The following is a 23,873-nucleotide window of genomic DNA, read 5'->3' as shown; positions in this document are numbered from 1 at the left end:
TCGAGAAGGTGAGTGATATAACCATGTGCACTAAGAATTACAAGTCTGTCTGTTATACATAGCACATTCTACACTCCTATTAAAAAATTTCATAGCACAATAAAAAAAATCACAGTTTTAATATTTTGCCTACCTTGACTGGAAAATGATGTCAGTCTAATGATGTTTTTGTAGGCATAAATGAAGAAGCAGCTTAATTCTGAGAATATTTAGTATTATATTTCTTGAGGATTTAATGTAATATGTAGCTGGTAAATGTACAGATAATTGCAGTTAATCAGTGGGCTGTGCACTTCAGTCTGCTTTTTCTCTGTTAAAAAATATCCTTTCCAAGTTTTAGCATCTAACTTTGCTAAAGAAGGATGTTTGGGTCACCATTTAATAAAGTATTTGAACATTTATATTAGGAAATTAAGGATACTTAAGCCTGCCTTTAAAATTAAAGTTATGTATAAATGCATTAGAAAGTACACTGTGGCAGAAGGACTGAGAGAGATTCTGTCTTTCAGAGATAATACATTCCTCAAACTGTGGCTCATTTTTCCCACTTTGATTGTGTTTATGGAAGTTGATAAATTTGATGCTTTGTGTGACTCACTGACATGGGATAATCAGCTGAAATTTTACCAGCTTGTGTGCCTAAGTTTTGAGTTCCTGAGACTGTATTCTTTACTGAGGTCATTTGGCTTGAGATGTTGCATTGCAGAAATATTTTGGAATGAAGATGAAACATCCTCATCCTGTACTGTAGAGCAAAAAGTGAAAATAATGCTATTTATTTAGCATTCAGAGCTAGTTAGTGGAAAATTACATCATTTTACAGTCAATTTTACATACCATTAAGTGGTTTCTGCATATATATTTTTCTGTGCAGGTCAACTTCTACGTAAGGGTGAAGGCAATTTATACCCTTGGACACAGCGTATCTCTGATTGCTCTTACAACAGGGAGTATAATTCTTTGCCTTTTCAGGTATGTACTTTCATGAGTAAATACAAACAGCCATAAGACGGTTTTAACTTTGCCTGATTGCTCAGGTATTTAGGAAAAGCATCGGGTTTACACTTCTCTGCACTGAATATGTGCAGTTTTTTTAAAGAAAAAAAACATGGAGTAATGTGAGTTTAATTAATTGTAGGCAATGTGTTTATGACAAAGAAGTGGAAATTCTTTTTTAGGTACTACAATGTAACTTCTGCAGTCCATTAGATATTGTTTATGTACTGTCTGGCAGAACAGGTACCGCCTCAGGTCTTTGCAGTTGTTCACAATATCAGCTACAAGCACATGAAAGACACAACCGTGTGGAAAGAAGAGTTGTTTCTGAAGCCTTCCATGCAGTTGCAATATTCTGCTTCCCATTTCTTCCAAAGAACTGGCCTTGATTTTAATATTCACAGAAACATCATGTGTGTTCTTACTGTTCATATCTGTAAAGGACAAATTTAGAAGCATTGTAAAAGGAAAGGAGTTTATATCTGGCTAATCTTTTAACCTCAAAACAAAGAACGTGAATATCTATAAATACCTTGCCAGACTAAGCTGACAGCATTTTTCAAGTTACTATGGTGCCATTCCCCACATAATACTCTATTTACTTATTATAATTAGAGCTAATTGGTAACTTTCCAGCACAATATTTTTGTGTTGGAGGTTGCCAGTTTTTCAGGCACATTCTTCCTTCTGCAACCTTAATTTATAAACAGCAAAGCTAGTCATTTTGATTTAGCCAAAAGAAGTTGCTTTACTCTTCTTAGAGTGCAAGTTTCTATTTCTTCATTTTGAACGTCTGTTTTAATATAAAGTTTTAGAAAAGTGGGACTAAAAATGATTGAAAATAAATAGTATTTTTCAGGTATTTTAAAAAAGGTTAATTTGTTCCAATAAATTGTAGAACAGCATATTTCTATGTAACACTGACATTCTGGGTCTTACTATAGACCTTACTACCTTCAGGGTTACTTCTGTGTAACAAAACCTTCCAAACAAATGCCAGTTTGTCTGATACATGTTTCTTACCAAGTAGCATGATCTGAATCTCCATCATTTCAGTAAGATGTGCTCTCATGTGCATCAGCTGTTTGTAAATGTTCTTCACATGGTTGTTATGTATCAAGAGGTAGTCATATCAAAGCAATAAGCATGATAGCTTTTGTTTTATTGTTAAAGAACAGCATTTCTTTGTTATTCTGAATCATCACACATATGCCAAGTAAAAATACTTTCTTGCTCACTACCTCCAAAATGTTGGTTTCACAGCCTTGTATATATCCCACATTTATTATTTCAGCTACTTCACTGGATGAAGAACTAATCATCTAAATTAGTCACTCAAGAAAAACATTTTCCTCCCATTTGCAGCTTGCATGTATTTCTGAATTCCATAGGAGCATACGCTGCAGTCCAACATAATAGTGGTATATCAGTTTTTCACAGAACCTGTTTCAGCAAAGGACATGCATAGCCATAGAAATAACTGGATTTTTGACAGCTGCTTTAAGTTCAGTCTGGTATTATGTCCTTTGCCAAGCTGGGGGGTTAGCAAGATGGATTTGTTATTTATTTCCCTACACTCACTGTATCCTTGCTTTAATAGTTTTAGAATGGATTATTTAGTGTCCTTTGGTAGAAATCAAAATGCAGAGACTACTTGGAAGCTGCCAGTGCACACCACCATAACATCCTATTGCATCTTCACTCTTCCATTGCCTGCTCTTGCTAAATTGCCTTGGCTTCTGGCTTTTTTCCAGGTGCTGCTATTGACCAAAAAAACCTCTTAGCAGTTTGGTTTCTGGGGATTTGCTATTAAAAAAAAAAAAAAAACATAAAAATTCTGTTAAATGGGAAGATCTTCAAGGGAATGTCTTTTAAGTGAAAAGCCCTCAATTTATGTCCTGCTTCCCCTGAGCACTTACTTGGGATGTCTGATTCGTCATTTGTTTGTCAGGCTTTCACACAGCTGCTGGACTAAAGAAGAGAAGTTTCACATCTCCCTGGGTAGAAAGGATAGGAGATCTAATGTTTTGAATGCATTTTGAATTGTTCCTACATACTCTCACATCACAGGATGAAAAACCATTATGTAGCAAAATGCCGGAGTTAAATTAAACATCAAATCGGCAACTATAAGTGAGAGCATGTCTGGAATATATCCAGGATAACCAAAGTTTTATTTGCAAGAAAAAAAACTGGGATGAGTGCACACACAGATGGATATAATAATCTATATTTATTGTCAGCATATTTGAAGTGTGGGAGAAATACCACTGGGATCTTTTGGTCTGCTGAAAAGGAGTAAGAGATACTTTATTTGTGTATTTTGGACAGCCCACAATAATGATGAGAATGGTGATAAAAGAAAACAGCAAGGCAGCACTGTGAATATGACAGAGGAAAGGGTTCACATTACTAAGAAATGACCAGAGAGTAATAGAAGTCTGTTCAAGAGCTTTCTGACTCAAAATCTAAAATGCTGGTTTTTAAATCTCTTCTTAGAAAACTTCATTGCACTCGGAACTACATCCATCTGAACCTGTTCCTCTCTTTCATTCTGAGAGCAATCTCTGTTTTAGTCAAGGATGATATTCTCTATTCCAGCTCCAACACAGCTCACTGTCCAGAGGATCAAACCTCATGGGTAATAAACCTCATTTGCTACCTACCGTTGTGTCACTGATTTTGTCTCCCACTTCCTTTTAAATGTTTAGGAATACTAATCTGGCAATGTAGACAATTCTGCAGAGAATATAATGACTAGCAAAATGGTCTCTTAGAAGTAGACAAAGAAAGAAGGCTGAAACACAAGTAAGAGAAGTTACTTGCAAACATGAAGTCCATGAAGGGACAGCAAGTCACCTGCTAGAACAAATCATTACCAGTTATAGTTTAGAATAAAGATGGCCACTGTATTTATCAGCTGGGAGAGTTTAAGACAAACAGGAGTGCCATCAGCTGGAAATGGTTAAAGGCAGTTTTGTCTGGAAGTGTTGCAGCAGCTCTGTCAGGGGTCAAGGAATTGGACAGGTGTCAATGGAGAGAGCAAAATGAGTCAGGGAGTTAAATATTTGTAGGAGTTGTCTTTATTAACTTGTCTATACTTTTTGGCTATGACAGAAGTGTTGCCATCTGCATTCTTGGCAATCTATTTATTGCATTTTCATGCACAGGTTTAGAAAAATCTTAAGTCTTGCTGTTAAAAGACTGATCACTATATGATATTCTGCATTTTCTGCCTCCATTGTTTCAGTGAAAAGTGTGAAGAATCTTGCAAATACTGCTGAATACCTTCTGAGTTTAATTTACTGTAGTTTAAGCTTGTGAGAAAAAAGTGGAAGGTAGATATTTCTGTATCAGTGGAACCATATTGTCCCAAAGTATAAAGTTCTTAGCAGTGACTACCCAGCCGTATGTAAGAATTTGTAATCTGGGATATTTCTAATGAAGACAGATAGGCTCTGAGTTAGTAGACCCAAGGAAGGCAAAGTAGTTAGTAGGCAGACTGCCAAGGGTAATCAAAAGTTCTTAGGTCCGTGAAAAATTAGCCAATGGAAAGGAAATCTGGTGGTAAGTAATCATAAGCATAAAAGCAAATTTCAGCTTGCATTTTGAAATGTTTTATTTTCTCCTTGTTAAATATTCTGGCCCATTACTGGTCTGCAATGGATATCCCTTCAATGGATACAGAATCCAGAAGTAAGATTAGTCTTACAGACTGAGATGACTGTTTCTCTGGGTTTATGTCTTTCTCACTGAACAGTTTATCTCGTCTGCTTCAAGACTTTCTCTGGACATGCCTGTCTCTCTTCGCAAGCTGATCAGGAGCTAGTTGGCTAGTTACTTTTGTAGGCAGCTAAAATTACGCAGCTAAAATTAATCGAAGCCTTTGGGCTCTTAGTTGGCGATATAGGCATCTACACAGGCATATGTATAGGCACGTATTATAACTTGAGATGCACTGAGATATATCTGAGACACCAGAAGAGGCTGATGGATACAAAGAAGTATCTCAAGGTCTATGCCCTTCTGGCTTAGCAGCTGGTGACTGGAGTGCTTGAGGGCATCTCACTTTATAATAGACACCTATATTTAGAAAGAGGAATCAATCACTAAAAGAGTAAGTTACCTACTTGGGTATTTGGCGTACTTGGAACTTTAATGGAAACAGTGGAGGCATGAAGGGGATTTAAAATGGGGAAGGGAGTAAAGCAGGCAGAAACTACAAGTTTTATTTAGTCCATATTGTTTAGTCTGTTAAATTCATCATATCATCACATTTCACAGCTTAGTCTCAGCAGAAACATTATGTTCAATTCTCACATCTCAAAGTCCTGCTGGAAAGTACAAAGTAACAGCAGCCAGCACTGTGGAACATCGTCAGCACAGACATCTCAAAATTAATTCTGAAGGGCAGCACACAGACTATAAGTATATTGGGACCTCATTTTCTGATACATGCTTATGTGTTTTGTTAATTAAGAAACATTAAAGCATTTTCTAAAGGGAAAACATAATTTTTTGAAGTCCATTCAACTTTTTCTTCTAAGTCTACGTATTCATCATGTAAAGTTATATTTTTCACTCAATTTCCCATTTAGCCTTGAAAAATTCATAAAGCAGTTTCTTTGTTAAGTTTTACTATGTTAGGAAGCCAGCTGGAATTTTAATATATTTATTAGCCACTTAGCAGATGATCATTTAATATAATAGCCATTCATTAACTATTGCATTTATTGATAACTGTCACCTTTTACAATATTTATGCTATGAAGTTTTCAAATTTTCTGAGTGAATTTGATATAAGAGCCATCTAAATATTTTTTTATTATTCATTTCTTTTTTATAAATACAGTCACATTTACAATTCTCAATTTGCTTGACTGAAGAAAAATATTTCTACTGGACTTGGGTTACTAGTATTACACGGCGAGTTAAGATCTATAGGCTATATAACAGAATAACATAGCATCTTAACCTGCAACAACTTTGATCCCTATTCTCTTATTGCAGGTGGGCTGCAAGGCTATTTTGGTGTTTTTTCAGTATGGTGTTATGGCAAACTTTTACTGGCTCTTAGTTGAAGGACTTTACCTTCACATCCTCCTTGTGCTGATATTCTCCCCCAACAGGCATTTCACAATCTACCTGCTGATTGGATGGGGTAAGAACTGAACCAATGGGATTCTTTTCTCTGTATGAATATGTTAGTCAGGTTCAGTATTTCATACCAAGGTAATCACACCATTTCTGTTGGATGACTCACACTCAGTTCATTTCCACCATAGGTTACAGCCGTTGTACCGTGGGAGAGAGTGGGCACAAAACTGCTGAGGCATAACTGCTAGCTTGCTCCTTGGCATGGCTCTTCTGCCAATCAGCACGAAGATTAGGGCTTGTTCAGGATATAGGATGGTGCAAGGACTGCCACTTCAAAACGTACCACTCAGGCTGTCCTACTTTGGGAGGAAGTAGAAAGTTTAGCTGCACAGCCACAGGCTATGTTATGACATTTGCCTTTTTGAAAAGCCCAGTAATATTGTCCGAGTGGTTTTAAATACATGTATTCCTTTCATTTCCAGAAAGAGAAATGATATTTATATGGAGCACTTTAAAGTTTCCAGTAATAGGTGGTCATAAAAACATTTAGGTATTGCTGGGAAATGGGAATAAACTAGTGTATGGAAATTGTTCCTTATGAAATGATTTACGCTTGGGGTTTATGTCGTAGCCCTTGGAAGTGTGTTGGGAATGTATAACTTGTATCTACCTCTCTGTAGGTCATCCTGACAGCTTGAAAGATGCATAAGAAAGGCATGTTCTTTGTGTATTAGTCATTATGGCTGCATTTTTGTAAGAAAGAAACCTGCAGTCTTTGTAATACATTGCTTACATCACATAGCATCAGATGGGCTTCTCCTTCCAGTCACTAAACTGTTTACTATATGATGTATATTTGGGAAATAATTTACTAGTAGGCTGAACTGGTTTTGGGTTTGTTTTTTTTTGTTTGGTTTGTTGGTTTTGTGGACTTACATTTTTGTGATCCTCCTCTAAACCTCATTGGAATTTTCCAGGAATTCCTACCATATTCATTATTACGTGGACAGTGACACGAATTATTTTAGAGGACACTGGGTAAGTTGTGGGGTAAAGAAATCTTAAAACCTCCAACTGCACCAGTACAACCCTTGCCTTGGGTATGGTGGTGTTTACTCAAAGGCAGTTTGCTGTTCTGAAGGGGACGAGCACAGAAATGGCAGTAAAGGGACAGGTGTTTAGGAGCTCTTCGACATTTTGCTTATGCTTGCTGTTTATTTGAAAAACTCTAGGGGCAGGAGAGGGAAGAGATAGGTTATGACTAATGTTGCCCCTTGAGGCCCACATTTAAAGCTATCTGCTTTGGAAGTCATGATAATACTTAAAATGGCAGTGGGGTCCTTGGGTTCAGTGCTGTAATACAGTGCAGTAAGGTGCGGGGCATTCCTATTTGCTAACTAGCAACTCTGGATAACTTAGTGTATATCTAAACTACATTCCCAGAAGTGAAGCAGTGTGATGTAAACATGTGTAAGATGCACAAAGTCAGGTAAAACCATGACTAACTAGAGGTAGGCATGGCTTCTGGCATGGGAAGTGGAACTGAGATGAGAATTTTGTAGGAAGAAGAGACTTGATGCTCCTGCTGGCCCTGAGGCATGGGAGAGCATTCCTAGCTGGTGGGACAAATAGTTTTCACACTCCTTTTTTCAACCTGACTAATGTTTTTCAATTGATTCTGTAATTAAAGTGAACAGTCAAGTCCTATATAATTTCTAACTTTTCTTTGCAAGACCTTTATCATGTAAACTGAAGACTAACTCCTTTTTTCCTTTGTCAGTATGGTCACAGTTAGAGGAACTCTGAAGGATATTGCACTTGCTTAAGATTAATCTTTCAAAGCACTTATTCTGAGAGCATTTGGATGAAAAGTGCTGAGCCCACAGTGAAAATTAAATTTTCCATTTTTCAGACAAAGTTTCAGGTTCAATCTCTCATTTTTCTAAACCAGCTCCAGCCATCTTTAACCTAAATATCCCACCAGGAATTATGTCATTTTAATTGTATCTATGTGTCAGTCGATTTAGATCTTCCTACTAGCCAGAGGCTGATTATTAAGTGCTTTTTGGAAAAGTGTCCTTACACAAAGTGAAACTGAGCTTGGTTCCCCTAAAGGCCAGTGTACTCCATGATTTTTAATGCTACAGTATAGTGTGCCTGATGTTTTAGCTTATTAGAATACACATTAAAACCAGGGAAATAAAATCAGAAAAAGATTGAATGCCAAATTCTAGGATAGAACAAGCATTATTTTAGTATGTTTTGACTTGTATATAAGAAATTCTTCTCCTTACAGGTCTTGCTTGCCAGATGATATTAATGTCAACATCATTTTCCCTCTTTTCTTTCTATAGTTGCTGGGATACAAATGAGCATGGTGGTCCCTGGTGGGTTATACGAATACCAATTTTAATTTCTATTATAGTAAGTAAACTTTGAAGCATGAATTATAGATCAGTTCAGCATTGTGCAGTGCATATAGCCATTATTCTATCACTTCACTACAGATGGGCAAGAATTCTGTTTTAATGAAAAGAAATTGTGCTGTAGGAGAAATGTTAAACAGATGCCAAGGCCATTAAAATTTGTTGCCTTCAGAATTTATCTGCCTCCAATTAAATGAGCAGTTGCTTTTATTTGTATGTTGTTCTTTCTTTAACATCTCTCTTGTTTATTAGCTGGAGGGGGAGGGATGTGTGCAAAAATCTAATTATACTTCAGTGAATTGTAAATTTGATTTTGTGCGTAGACAGTCCTGCAATTGAGAATCCGATATTATTGTAGCCATAAAAAAAGCTATGCCTATGTATATCTTCCTTTAATTGGTAGCCTACTGAAATATATATTGAACATGAAGTATTTGCAAAAGAATAGCATTTGAGAATGCTTCTTGGGGCTTTTCTTATGTGGCTTTCATTAGAATTACTGGAGTAGCAAAATAAAATTCCTGTTCACTGTGATGATTGTTTAATTTACTTTGGGCATAATATACTCTGGTTATATGCCCATTTCTGAAAACAGTCACAGTGCAAATTAATACACACTTGCTTTATTTTTAACATTTTTATCAGAAAAAAATAGGGCATTATTAGGTTACACAGGATTTCAAGAGTGCACATTATGCTTGGGCTTGCATTTCATTCTGTGCCAGCTGAAAATCATTTTGAGAGAACTTCTTATCATCTTCATCAGAATGAATTCTACAGTGTTTAAAGAGAAAGCAGAATAGGCCTACGTGTGAAATGACATAAGGACTCATGGAAAAGATACCTTATGATATGAAGAAATGGGCATGCAACAGAAATACACCATGAAGAGAAAAAGTTTACCTCAAAGGAGATGGAGAATGGGGTATAGTCTAGAGTGAAGAAAATGTGCTGAAAGATGAAAGTAAAACAAACTACGTGATGTTTACACAAAGATGAAAGTCTGTTCTCTGGATGTTCAGTTTAAACAGCTACATAGTAGACAGCTGAGACTTCATGTGCCAGAAAGCAGTGCTTCTCCAAAGTCCTAGAAGTTATCAGAAGTTATCCAAGTGCTTATTGACAGACTTGAATTGCTGCTGGATCTTAGCAAAGACTGGGAAATGAATTTTGAGCTAAGAAAATGGAGTACTGGTCAGTCAGCAAAAGTCCACTGTGTTAAACATATTTTGCAAATGACCTTTTTTGGGTTGCTGGGTGCACATGCTTAGCATATGCTGTCTCCTTGCAGATATGTTTCTTCTCTTAAACAGCATGTTTTAGGGTTGAGAACAACTAAGGATCGCCAAGTGATTATGCAGTGTATAGTGTGTGAAGCCACTTCCTTCTCTGACTAGATGATTTTGCAGCTGCTTATCAACTACAATTTGCATTTGGGAAGTTAATCTGTGAAAGGGAGTTATAAAAGCAGTGATACTCACCCTTTTAAGTAATGCGCCTTGTTGAAGCATATCAGGCTACAACCAGCATGTTCATTGTGGCAACTTTGCACAGCATGCATTCACAGAGCAAGAGGAGCTAATGAAATGTCATGTAAAATTGGGTGAAAAACACAGCAAAGGAAATAGATCATTGCAAGCTGTTTGGATAGGTGTTGTGAGAGTCATGATTTTTCTCAATACAAGTATGATGTAGCTTCCTCATACTCATTCACACAGTGCCTTCAGTCTGCTCGACAGTGTAGGAAGACTGGAAGATTCAAAGAGAATGGTGACAAGGGTGACCAGCAATCACAAATGGCTTGAGCAGTAGGAAGGACATCTGTGTAAGTAGTCAATGGGGTGAACATAGGAAAACGCTGAAAGAATCTGAATTTCAGGAAAATAAAGGAGAGCAGAACAACTAAGCTGAGAACTCTGATTGACAGTCTTATGTAATGGCATGAAAGCAAGCTCTGGGTGTGGCTGATACCAAAAATCTTCAAGAGGAGGAAGAAGAGTGAAGAAAAGAAGAGTGCAATAGAGCCTGATTGCAAGGATGATGCCATAAACATACTTTCGAAAGACAGCGGAAATCAAGAAAAGGTTTTTAAGGAATAGTGGTTTAACCACATCAGATTTAAGAAGAAGTCTGCTTAGTCTTCATGCCATATTCACTCTCTTCCATTGATTTCTGTGTTAACTCCAAAGTTTCACTGCTTAGAAGATCACACTTCCTGTAAGGTTATTACCCAACAGTAAACAGTGTTGTGAGAGCAAGTTCTGAGGTGACTCTTCAGAGTGGGCATGGCTTCAGTTCACAGAATGATAGAATAATAGAATGGTTTGGGTTGGAAGGGACTTTAACGCTCATCCAGTTCCAATCCCCCTGCCTCCGGCCGGACACCTCCCACTAGACCAGGTTTCTCAAAACCCCATCCAGCCTGGCCATGAACACTGCCAGACAGAGAATATTAAATGTCAAGGTGGCAATAGAAGATCAACATTGTGTACAGGACTCACATTTTCCTTTGGGCTTCTGGTTGTGAATCCTCATGAGAATTCAGGACAATGCTTGATTGCACTAAATCACATCCAGTGTCCCGTCCTTCTAGGAAACCTGCCTTCAGCTGAGATTTTGGAAGGAGGGCAATTCTAACAGCTAGGGCTTTCAAAGGCTTTTGCCAGGCAGACTAGAAATGGTGGTCATGCAGAGGTGTGCCGAACGTAGCAAACCTAGTGAGGCAGAAAACAGACAATAGATTTGATAGTGTAGGACTTGATGTGTTCTGACAGGAGGCACACAACATCCACTGCTGAGTTGATATGTCTGCTTTGATAGGCATTTCTTTGTGCTGCACATTGAGTGAGGAAGTAAGAAATCACCATTATATTTGTTTTCTTTGCAGGTGAATTTTATACTTTTCATTAGTATTATAAGAATCTTACTGCAGAAGTTACGATCTCCAGATGTTGGAGGAAATGACCAGTCACAGTACAAGTGAGTCATATTTTCAGATATTATATACAGAACCAAAATAATATCTGTAAGATTTCCTCTGTTGAAACCTGCTACCAACAATTGCTGTGATACTGTAATGACATTTAATTCAGAAATACTTTCAGTTGTGGTTTAATAAAGATCTTGTCACTATGCTGAAATAGAGATTTACATAATTTTGTGAGACACTAAATTCAATGAAAAATAGGCAGTTTCATGAAGACCAACAAGGCACTCTTGAATTTGATTTTAATCAATGAATGAATATGCTGACGCAGAAAATACGGAGTAATATCTTTTAATGTGTAAATATGTCAGTTCAACCTAACAAAAGTTTCAAGATCTAAGCCTCTTTGCTTTAACCCCCTAAAAGCATTTTTTTTTTAACTTTTCATTTCTAAAATACTTTTGTTGTAATATTTGCATACATTTTAAGAGTTGGAAATAAGATACATTGTTTCCAAACAGTAAAAAATGAAATATAACATTTTATGTTGATTTAAAATAACATCTTTATTTTTCTGGAGGAAAGCAAGGACTTCTGATTTTTTACAACTTCTTTTCTGTTTAGGCTTTCTCCTTTTGGTTTTGGTTTGACCATCAAATCTTAACATTGTTTCCACAGCTTTAGTATCAAGGAATAGGGGCAATTTAAATACATTGCTAAAATTGGATTTGTTCTTTATTATATTTCTGTATCGTTTATTGTTGTTTATTATAATAGCTGCTGGATACTGTAATTCTGAATGAAGTCTCTGTTGTATTAGGTCCCGTTTTAAAGCTCAGACACTGAGTTTGACACTCCAGGATATTAATATGATATTTCAATGATAAAACCTAACATGAACACTGAAAATTCAATCCCATGCAAGTGGCATTTGAAAATGTGCTCCTGGATAACATCTTTTCTTCATTTAAAAAATACTGAATTCCTATCCTAAGAGCAGATAAAACATGGTGTGCTGAAGTAAAGTGTATCTTTAAATCCAAGAGAACGAGGACTTTGTGTTTTGTAAATGACATGACACATTTGATGGAAAAAGTTCAGAATTCTGATGCACCATGGAAAAGGTGACATGACTAGATTGACAGGAGGCTTCGCTTCATAGAGCTGCAAGGGTCCTTTTTTCTGTTTGCTACTTGGATTATCTAAACACATGGCAGAAACAGATCAACCTAGATAAAATTATGCAGTTGCCAGATTTTTATTTAGCACTATGACTGACCTATGGACAGGACATCCCCTCAAATTCTCGTGACAGGAACTTTTCTGCTTCCATTGGGTATTTATGTAGTCTATGAAAATGAGGCATTCCCTTCCTATCAGTCCCGTCATTTTCCACAGTTTACTGTAGCACTTCATAGTATAAATTGTTCATTAATAGCAACCTTGTCCTTCATTATTCAGCCCTGTGAATATTTTGCTTTTAGCATTTGATTGCCTGATTAAGTTTGGATTGGATGGTCTTTAGCTGATACCCATGGGAACAGTAGATTAACCTCCTCAAGAAATACTGCATTTACAGAGCAAATTAAAGGTCTGGAAAGCTCCTTTTTCAAAATGCAAATGCATTTTCTAAAATACAGAGAAGAACAAGGCTAATTTTTATGTCCCTTTCCTTCACTAAAATGGAAGTGCAGTATAGAGCAAGTGACATCAGCTAGACAAAAAAAATATTAAACCAAGAACTAAAAGTGAAATATGAGTCTAAAATGAATACGAATGCAAATCGCCATTTTTCTTCCCTTCCTCTGTCCACTTGCTTGTACCTGGTTCCATCCTTTTTGTTGCTCAGTTTGCTTTTGCAATGGGTAAGGTTAAGTTCAAATTTAAATTCAGTTTTCTATTTCATTTGGGAAACCAGGAAATTTGCTGCCATCCTTATCTCATCCAGTTGTTAATGCATTTCTTATGCTAAAGAAATCCTATTTGTCCCACTTCCTGGTAACACCTTTAGATGTGAGGGGTTTACTATTCTTGAGAAACTTCTTTGCTGTCAGAATGTATGTATTATTTCCATATATTATTTCCACATAAACAGATGCAGCCTCTTGGACATTATGAAGAAAGGAAGGCCATGAAAAATGACACATACCTTTATTTTCTGTTAAAATAGGTGAATTCACAACAGCATCCTTTCATTGTTGAATCAAGACAGCAATGAATTAAGGGACTCAACATTATAACTTCTTGAATTTTATCTGATACTGGAGACACATAATCATGCATGACTGGACCTGAATAATATATAAAACTGATCTTGTTGGATTGAAATAAGTGACAGATGAGGGATAATTAGCAATTCATCATTTCAGTGGTTTCACAGGCAGTTTGTCAGACCTGCTCTGCTTCATAATTTAAAGTTCTCCTTCCTTCAGTAGTGTCTTGTGCTAAAATGTATTATGTAATTGACATCATTAAAAATTAGTTAATGGTATATGCCCAATACAATCACTGGAGTTACGAGATTTTAGCATTTGAGGGTAAATCTGAAATTGCTTATGAAAATCTCACAGTTAAGATTGTTCTGGATCACATTTCCTAGGTACTGTTTGCAAACCGTGTGTGTGTAGTGTACATACTAACCATTCAGCTGCACATTTGAAGGAAAATAACATCAATTAATTTCGAAAGAGAGCTTTTTCTTTACATACAAGAGGATTTGTCAGCATGACTGTGCAGGAAGGAATTATTTCTTTCCACTCCATACCCTTTATGCAAGGTAAAAAGTACCTTGAGATATCTGCTTCTGACACTTTGTTGAATAAAGCAATGGAATAATGCGGTGAAACCCAAACTCCAAAAACCATGCTATGAAATCAGGCTAGCAACTGGATGTCTATCAGAGAGACAGAACAGAGGGTATGTCCTACACCCTGCTGTTGTACAGAGGGCACCTGAAAAAGGTTTTTTTGGGTTAGAGAGGCCCTGAAGCCTTTTACTGGCTTTTGGAAGAGTGAAATTTAGCAACATCAAGTATAATATGAAATTGCACACATTAATTTATGAGGTTACTATAAGGCTAATTGTATAGCAAGCCTGAAAGGAAAACAGTTTGCATTAAATGACTCTTACTAAGACTGTTTATAAATCTGAAGTTATGCGAGGTTTATGTAAATAACATTGCATTGGATTCTTATCATAGTAAAACAAGAGCTTATCATTAAACTCCAGCTTTTTCTCTTTTATTTACCCAGGAGACTTGCAAAATCCACGTTGTTGCTTATTCCATTATTTGGAGTTCACTACACAGTGTTTGCTCTATTTCCTGACCGCAGTTCCAATTATTATAAAATAATCTTTGAGTTGTGTTTGGGATCTTTTCAGGTAAATTTTAAAGCTTTTATTCAAAAGGGGTTTGATTGACCTACGTTGGTGCTGCCTGCTAACAGAGGAATATTGTCTCTTTCCAGGGGTTGATTGTTGCAGTCCTGTATTGTTTTTTGAACAGTGAAGTAAGTCTCATCTTTCCTACTGAGGATGTTAAATATTGCTATCAGTAAATGTATGAATTCCCCTATAATTCTAATCTGATACATAAAGCTGGCTTAGATACTTGCATTACTATTTATATAATATATATGTGGTAGTTTCTGCACTACAGGAGAAATTAGTGAATTGGGGTAAAGAGTTAGAGCTGTTTGAAATCTAATTCCTTGTAAATCAAGGTGTTAGTAAGTGCATCTTCTGTTATTTAGCATGATCTAATTCTAGCTCTGTTACAAGCAATGTCGGTTGCGCAAGTGAGGTACAACAAGCCTCTAAGTTTGTCCAGGACTTGAAGCACCATTTAGTAAGTATTTAGGGGTAATCTTCTGACAGAATCTAACCCCCAGAGTGGCAGCAGATTTTCTGCTTAGCATGTAGCAGCTTTCTTAATCTCAAGAGGATACATATAATTCCTTTTGATTTCAGCCACTTTTTAAAGTAGAATATACCTTAAACAGTATGCTGTGTCTCATGGGAGGCATCTGCCTGAAGAAGATGCCTTACATCAAGGTTCCCTTGCACAGGGAATTGACATTCAGCTCTCATGAGTGCTATTCTGGTCTTTGAAATTCATGACATGCCTGATTTTCAGCTGATCATTTGATTCTAAGCTTTAAGTATATGTGATTAATAGCTAGATACCAAAAGCTAATGTTGCAGCACAAGTGATACGGAATGGATCATGAGAGTAGCCTTGGGGCATCTCCTCACAGACAGCATAGACACAGTCTTTGTGTATCTTCATAAAAAGTTTTGTAATCTTCATAAAAACTCATTTGATACTCTAGAGGGAAGGGATGCCATCCAGAGGGGGCATTGACAGGCTTGAGGAGCAGGCCCCTGTGAACCTCATGAAGTTAAACAAGGCCGAATGCAAGGTCCCACACCTGGGCTAGGGCAGTCCCAAGTATCAGTATAGACTGGAGGATGAATGGATTGAGAGCAGCCCTGCAGAGGAGAATTTGGGGATACTGGGGGATGAAAAATGGGACAAGAGCTGCCAATGTGTTCCTGCAGCTGAGAAAGCCAGTTGTATCCTATGTCAGAAGAAGTGTCTCCAGGAGGCTGAGCGAGGTGCTTGCCCTCAGTATGAGAATGACACAGACCTGTTAAGAGTGAGTCCAAAGGAGGGCCACAAAAATTATCAGAAGGCTGGAACACCTCTCCTATGAAGAAAGACTGAGAGAGTTGTGGTTATTTAGCCTGAAGAAGAGAATGCTTTCAGGAGAACTTATTGCCGCCTTTCAGTATAAAATGGAGGCATTATAAGGAAGATGAAGAAAGACTTCTTGGTAGGGCATGTGGTGACAGGACAAGGGGAAACGGTTTAAAACTGAAAAAGGGTAGATTTAGATTAGATACTTTGAAGAAATTCTTCACTGTGAAGGTGGTGAGACACTGAAACAGGTTGCCCAGAGAAGCTGTGGATGCCCCATCCCTGGCAGTGTTCAAGGCCAGGTTGCATGGGGCTTTGAGCAACCTGATCTAGTGCAAGGTGTCTCTGCCCATGGCAGTGGGCCTGGGACTAGGTGATACTCAAAAGTCCCAACCCAAACCATTCCATGATTCTACTCCTAGAGGTCCCTATTTGAGGCCAGTAAACGTAGAAAAGTTCCTCCCGTAAAAAACATTTTCAGCTCATCTTGTGCATTTTCTTTTAACACAGGTGCAAGGGGAGCTGAAGAGAAAATGGCGGAGTTTGTGCTGGAAGCAGACAGCAGGCAGAGATTACAGACTCCACAGCTCCTCGATTTCTCGGAATGGATCAGAAAGCATTTCTCAGCTCCACCGGAATTCAAGGGCTCACTCATTTATGCAGACAGAGACCACCATGATATAAATAAGCTAGGTCCCCCCCAAATCATGAGACACTGTGAGATATATCATTCATTATGCAGCTTGATGTGATACTTTAGAAAATGTACAGTTTAGTGCTTTGCTTTTCAACATGTTGGCATGTGGGAAATTGGTTTGTGCAGCCAACCAGTTAATAACAGAGACACCTGCCTCATGGATGCTTTCTGGGGTTTTTTTGAATGGTATTTGTATTAATTCTAATGTTCTCTTGCTGTTTACTAGCCATAACTGTTCAAAAACTCATTTACTATAATGGTCCCTTTACCCTTCAACATTTCTGCCATTGAACATATGCTGTTCAATGTAGACTACTTTGGTACATGCTGAAAAGGTTAAGATGGGAAGCAAGAAAATTTCTTACACTTTATTTATACTTAAGGAAACATTTATTTCCTTAAGGATTAGGAAATTCTTTCCCAATTATGGAAAACAGAATAAAAACAAAGAAATGTAAGATTATGATTAACCACACTAGGTGTTTAGTGTGCTAATCCAGGAAATAATGAACATTATGTATACAGGCACAAAAAGGCAGGCTTTTCAAAAAGAAAAACCCAGGCTAATTGTGTAATGACTTTCCACAGAGTTTGATTTCAATCCTATTGTTCCTTTCAAAAGTGCCTGGTTTTCTGTTTAGATGCAGACAGTAGGGCTAGCTTCGCAGTCAGAAAAGGCTACTGTAATAGTTTTGATTAAAACATCACCATTTTCCAGTAGTGCTGTTGCAATGACCAGTTTTTCTCTTCTTTTTAAAATCAGAGATTTGTGTTGATCTTTTATTAAGCAATTTTCTGAAGAGACGGTTTATTGCTACAGCAGTCAAGCATAGGATAAACAACTTTGGATAGCATATTACCCATTGAAAATATATTTTTATGTAATATTTTCTTTTAAATATGTCTTTAGAACCACATACTTGGCAGCTAAACCAAGGAATATTGCAGTAAAGTTACAGCTCCCATTTAAGGAATAATGTAAAGTATTTTATCTTAATTCTATTCTGTATTTATCTGAGCTGATTTAAAACATAGCCCTGACCATGACTCCAGGAAAAAAAAAAAAAATTAGAATCCCTAAAAATTACCATAAAAGGCATAAATAGAAGGAATTCTCAACAAGGCCAAGCCTCTTATGTAGCCACTTTGTAAAAAAAACCCAAAAGACATTGAACTGACAAACTGACAGATTCTTACAAATATGCACAGGACATTTGCACTCTAAAAGAAATAAACCAAATGATGTTTAGTTTCCATGTCATATTTAACTATGTCCACTTTTAATAGCAAGTGGGAATAATATATATTTGCATGAGTTCCACTGATCCGTAAAAGCAATTGCCCTCATACTTCTCGTAACAGATTGTATGGAGCTAGCAGAACCCAAGGTCCTTGATACTGCCAGGTGGAAGGAAGAACAGGAGCAAAGGCATGTCTTGACAGGCATGTACATTCTTGAAAATATCACCAGTACTGGGAATATTGTTGGCAGCCATCAAACTGTCCATACACCTCTCGGTCTGATTTAATTTAGATTTTTATCTGTCAAACACTATTTATTTTAGTGGCATTACCCTGGATTAATACAAAGTCATGTCAGAGCAAAGATAGAAAAGGTCCCATGGTTCACATGAGTACTACAGAATGAGTAACATTGTAAATGTTATATGACACCAGCCTTTTTGTAGTAGATATCATTTGTGTTAAACAATGATCACTTGATGAATTGTTACTTTGCCAAATTTGACTTTAAAGAAGCTATTAATCACCTCCAGTCACTCAGAGTGTTTTCTGCTGTCACTTGGTGAAGTAACTATGAGATTCTGAAGTGGAGTAGGCTATCCAGTGACAGTCCCATGGGGACTAAAGATTTAAAGATACATACATGTATTTAAGTATATTCCCAAAGGCTTTAGACTCAGAAACCACTGCTAAACTTTATTCTTTTTTCTGGATCTCTGAACACTCTTATCAACAAAGTTTTAACTGCAGGTATATGAAGACATGTCAGAGCTTTGGGGGCTGCTCCTATACCTAAATTAAAGACATCTGTGCTTCTTTGTCTGAAGTGGCATTGGGACTGCTCGGCTCCCTGAGACGAGACATGTAGAATGTACTTTTTTCCCCAGGTTTCTTGGGTAGAAAGGCATGCTTGACACGAATTCAAGCATACTCATCTTTATGTTCAAAGGAAGTTCTTTGAGTGAGTTGGCACACAAACAGAATAATAGTCTAGAAACAGAGATTACAAGCAATCAGTTCCATCAGTCTGTCTGCATGATGCATCACCAATTGTTTATAATTCATTGTATCCTAGAGAAAACTATCTTTGCTCTAATTAGGTGAGCATGGAGAAAATTGCATTTTAATGATTTCTGTATTATAAACCAGAAAAGCTTAAATAAGAAACTGCATCTTAAGTTTCAATGAAACAGCGGTTTCTGTTAACAGGACGCATATGAATTTGAACTGGATTCTACTTTTTGCATAGGGAGTAATGACATTAAAGACAACAAAGTTGCATCAGCCAGGGCATCACCATTCATTCTGAGTGATTCTGTCAGCATTACCTGCTGCCAGTGTCTGAGAGACATAGATTACTCTCCAGTCACTAACCATGATTAAAATATAAATATATAGTGAGTGCTGGCTTAAATTTTTTGCTGCAGAGTCCATTTCTGCTAAGTGCTCAATAAGCTCAGGTAAAATTCATCTGCCCTGGTTTCAGTATCTAAAAGCTAAATGTCTGTCTCTGAGCTAAAGACTCTTTTTCAGTGCCTTCCATAGTCATCCTAGGGACACAGGCACTAGTTGAAGATGATTTGTCCCAGGTTCAGCTGGGCATCTAAGGTAGGTAAGCTGAAACATCCTTTTTCTCTATACTTACTATAAAATGAACCCAGGGTGGCTGGCTAGTACTTACATTTCTTACTCAAATTAAGTAAGATGAATTAAGTAAGAGGAATCTCTACAGAAAAGATTTGATGTTTGATTATCTGGCTAATATTACCCAGATACTCCTTTTTGAGCCAGGTAACCTGTATTGGCCAAAGTTACTCTCTGAGAAATGTGTAGGGTGATTCAAAAGTGCAGGCAATGGAGGATTCCTCAGTTCATTTGGAAGGGCTTCCCTTGGCTGACTGCCTTCTCTGACAAAACCAGTAGCCTTATGTTCCATTTTGGTCTGCCTGGCTTCAGCTTCCAACAATTTTTTCTTGCTTTGGGTTAGGTGTTTTGCTTTTTGTCTTTTGCAGAGGAGCCATATGGTAAAACAAACTGCTTTAGACTACCAAAAATTTTCTTTATGTGAAGTCTTTTGAAAATTACTCTTTAAATCATGTTTTGATTTCCTCTCTGAGAAACTAATGACAAATATTTCAAATTCTGGTAGCAAGGCATTTTCTCGGATATTCTTCTTGATTCTCTTCTGTGTCCACTCCACTCATAATACCTTCAACCAAAAGAAGCAAAGAAATGCATACACCACTGACCGTATTTCTTACTCCCATTTGCAGCTCAGCTAGTCATACCTTTGAAGTCTTGGACTTAACACAGTCCTTTTCACTGACCAGGAACTGTCAGGTGTCATGCAATAGGATTATTGCTAACATGGTTTTTGCCATATAAACTTATACCTTTCTATAACATGTTGGCCTTGGTGTCTGGGTCAGGTGCATTAATGTGCTTTGCAAAATAACCTTAGGAATATGGAGAGTGCCCATTTAGCCAGAGTGCTGGCTTTCATGAAAGTTTAAGAATTTGACGTATGTAAGTGAGAACTCCATGCAGTCTATCCTGGAGTGCATGAGATTCCAACAGTTGCACCTGAAACGCATGGTGATGGGTGCTGCAGGTACCCAGCTGAGGAACTACCCAGTTTAAGCATATGTTGAAACTGTACTGTAGCAGTGGTAACTAATTGGAGGTGAAAGGCATTACAAAAAGCCTTCTCCAGTCAAGCTGGAGGCAGCCTGCTTCACTCTGTAGCACCTACTTCATGTCCTGATTCACCCCAGGCAGGCTCCCTTTGCCTTTGACATGATGAAGGGGAAAGCAACAGGCACAGACCCTCAGCAAACCAGAGAATCTGTCTGGAACAGCTTTATGAAATAAGGCATTGCCAAGCAAATATCTCACACTGCATGTGTAAAGACTGATGACTCACTTGCGTTATTTGTCTCCTATTTTATGAGTTCTAAAATCATCCTCTGTTGACTGTGAATTTGTCTATTTCAGCAAAGCAAATGTGAACAAAGTCTAAATTCACTTAATACAGATCTTTTTCAGACATCTCTAATGAAGAATCAAGCATCAAATATGACTAAGAAAAAGGAAGAACGACAAGTAACCTGCAGAGAACGCTGCTATGTATATAAGGGGTATTGTCCAAGCAATTACTGTTTGTGCATAGTGATACAGGAAATACTTTTACTAACATAAGTACCTTCACGTTACCATGAGTGCCTATATAAGCTGCTGGCTGTCAGTACAACCCTGACATAACCAAATGGCAGAAGTCAGTACGCAGTGCTATTCTGTTGATGAAAAAAAATAACAACAAAAAGGTGTTCTAACATGTATGTTACAGAGTACAGCAGGATGACAGTTAAAAGCAGGTTTTCTTGATATGGTTTAACCACCTTGTGTTGAACCTGGTTCCACCCAATAACAGTAAGTAGTTAAATCTAAGTCAGTAACATTTCCATTGTCAGATAAACCAGTGATTAAAATGTCCCAACCCCTTTTATTTCCCAGAGCACTCTAGTAAGTTTATGATAACCTGCAGCTTTTTTTTCCTGGCACATTAGTATGAGTATTGCTTTGAAATGCTTTTTTCATCTTCGTCGATAACTTTTTATCTGTCAAGTATGATAAAAGTTAAAGAATATGTAAATGAATGTGATTATTTTTTACAACGTGTACAGACCATGATGTTGTATAGATTAATGTGTGTAAATAGATTTCATACTGTAATTCGGTATACTTCTGGTTTTGCTCTTTTGTTCTTTTCTGTTTTCAGTTTTTACTGTCACATACCTAACAGCCTTCTCTGAGATATGTTATATATAAAGCTGTGAACAAATGTTTACATCTTTATGCTGTTAGTCATAATAGTAGTTAATAACACCCATAATAGACTGAAGAGAAATCAGAGAATAAAAATTTTAAAAGTTTTGCACAGAAATTCTGTTATGTTTCAAACAAATGCTGAGGCTGCTTCTCCCATGGGAATGGGCACAGGGGAGAGACACACCAAAGCAAGACTGGCAGTGGTGGGTTGCTGGGGGGGGCGCAGTGAGGGAGGTGAGCACACGTGGAGGAGGAGGCGGCACCTGATGGGGCAGCATATCTCCCTGGCAGCAATACCACGCAGGGACAAAGGATGGAGTGCTGTTTTGCTGTCTGTCACATCCCCTGCTGTACATATCTCTATGCATCACAGAAGCTACATCACCAACAGGGGTCTTCTGACCCTTTGAGAAACCTAAGCTCTCATCCTCTCCCATCTTATGTGTGTGCCTGTATTAGCTCTGCCTATCAGTCTGAATCCTTTTGCAATCAATTATGTGACTGCAAAGCACATCAGTGTCCTCACCCATAGGCTTGTCCTCTCTCCTGATTGCTAATTGGGTAGCCCCACAATCAGATCACCTTCATGTCTGCAGGTGGGTTGCTTTAGGGCTGATGATCCCTACAAAAATAGATCCCTTACAAAAATTCTGGAAAATGTTAACACTACTAGTGCTGACAAACTCCTGTAGGTAGAGTAACGGATGACCACAGAATAAAAGCATAAAGTATTGGTGAGGGGAGAGAGTGAGGGAGCCTGTACTCAGCAAACACTTCTATTGCAACTTCTGCATGGTTATGCTCAGCAGTATCAGCTGCAGGAGTTTCTTAGCTCTGTGCTTGTAGCCACTGGCCTGCAGCCAGGCTTGAATGCTGCACAATTAGTTATGTCTGATTGTAACGAGAGGCTTCTAACTGGGACATTTGAAAAGGTAAAGAAGAATGGTGCCTGGGATGGTGAAAGAGCCAGAAAGCCTGACTGCTTTCTCCTCCTCTCTGACAGAGAGCTGAACCAAAGAACTGCACCAGACAGCAAAAGAAAAGGTATTGCAAACTGCATGCATGTAAGTTTGTGTATGGATTGTAGAACAAGGTTGCTTTTATAGGCCATTTTCCCTTGCCAGTGCATAAGCCAAATCCTAGTCTAGCTCCCAATTCCAGTTCCATTAGCTTGTAGCCAGGCTGAGGTCAGCCTTTAGGTGACGGTGACAATCTAAAATGGGATTTACACAGACCACAGGGAGGAACTGGGTGGGCCTGCGTTCAGGAAAACCCTCAGTCCATACCACAAGCTGTAGTCTGCTGTAGAAAGGCAGAGTCTGGGTGTAGCTGCCCTGCAATTTTGCATTGTCAGTGGAGTTTGGGGGTGGCTTTTACTGCAGTGGCTCCATAGCAGGAAAGAAGTTATTCCACTTTACAACGAGATTGCAAAGGATTGCCAAGGAATCTTGGACACTGCAATGGTACTGAGTTAATACAAAGTTCCAAATAATCAGACCCCACGTGTCCAACTGAATAAAATAAAACACTTTTTTTAATTAAGTTCTGTTTTTTATAATTGGCTGTATTTTAATATCTTCGTATTAACACCATAGGCTGGGATATATTGTGAGCTAGCTGACACGTAATTTAGGTTGAACGATTGTATCAAACCATTTAATAAGTAAGTATATGTTGTATCAAACTAGTTATAGATTTTTCACATAGGAAAAATACATATTTTTCTAGTAATCCCATAGAATATAGTCAGTGCTCTGGGATATTCGGCTAAATATGAGTATTGGATTTGGAGGACAAAAGAAATTAAAATGAAGAGCTGTGCTTTATGTTGAAGCCCTTTTTTCTGAGCTGATGCCTTTGTAATTGAGACTGCTTCTCAACACAATCCGGTTAAACTGTGAAATTATCTGTTCAGAAAGGCTTTATTTAGCAATAGCCCTCAGCTGCTGCTTATCCCTGGTT

General features: G+C 37.7%; 1 protein-coding gene across 1 annotated transcript in view; it reads left to right on the top strand.

Moving 5' to 3' along the window:
* VIPR2 (vasoactive intestinal peptide receptor 2) overlaps positions 1-22,026 on the top strand; it is a 53,050-nt gene extending 31,024 nt beyond the window's left edge. The window contains exons 5-13 of the mRNA XM_062621510.1: positions 875-972; positions 3,496-3,637; positions 6,007-6,157; positions 7,071-7,131; positions 8,448-8,517; positions 11,407-11,498; positions 14,697-14,826; positions 14,913-14,954; positions 16,655-22,026. Of these exons, the coding sequence (XP_062477494.1) occupies positions 875-972; positions 3,496-3,637; positions 6,007-6,157; positions 7,071-7,131; positions 8,448-8,517; positions 11,407-11,498; positions 14,697-14,826; positions 14,913-14,954; positions 16,655-16,828 (960 nt within the window). The 3' untranslated portion in view covers positions 16,829-22,026. The remainder of the gene's footprint in view (positions 1-874; positions 973-3,495; positions 3,638-6,006; positions 6,158-7,070; positions 7,132-8,447; positions 8,518-11,406; positions 11,499-14,696; positions 14,827-14,912; positions 14,955-16,654) is intronic.
* Positions 22,027-23,873: the final 1,847 nt, after the last annotated feature.

Source organism: Pezoporus occidentalis, unplaced genomic scaffold (assembly GCF_034315485.1).
Source record: "Pezoporus occidentalis ecotype Australia unplaced genomic scaffold, CSIRO_AGI_Poc_V1 ctg23, whole genome shotgun sequence".
Taxonomy (NCBI): Eukaryota; Metazoa; Chordata; class Aves; order Psittaciformes; family Psittacidae; genus Pezoporus; species Pezoporus occidentalis.
This window is presented reverse-complemented; position numbering and strand designations above follow the sequence as displayed.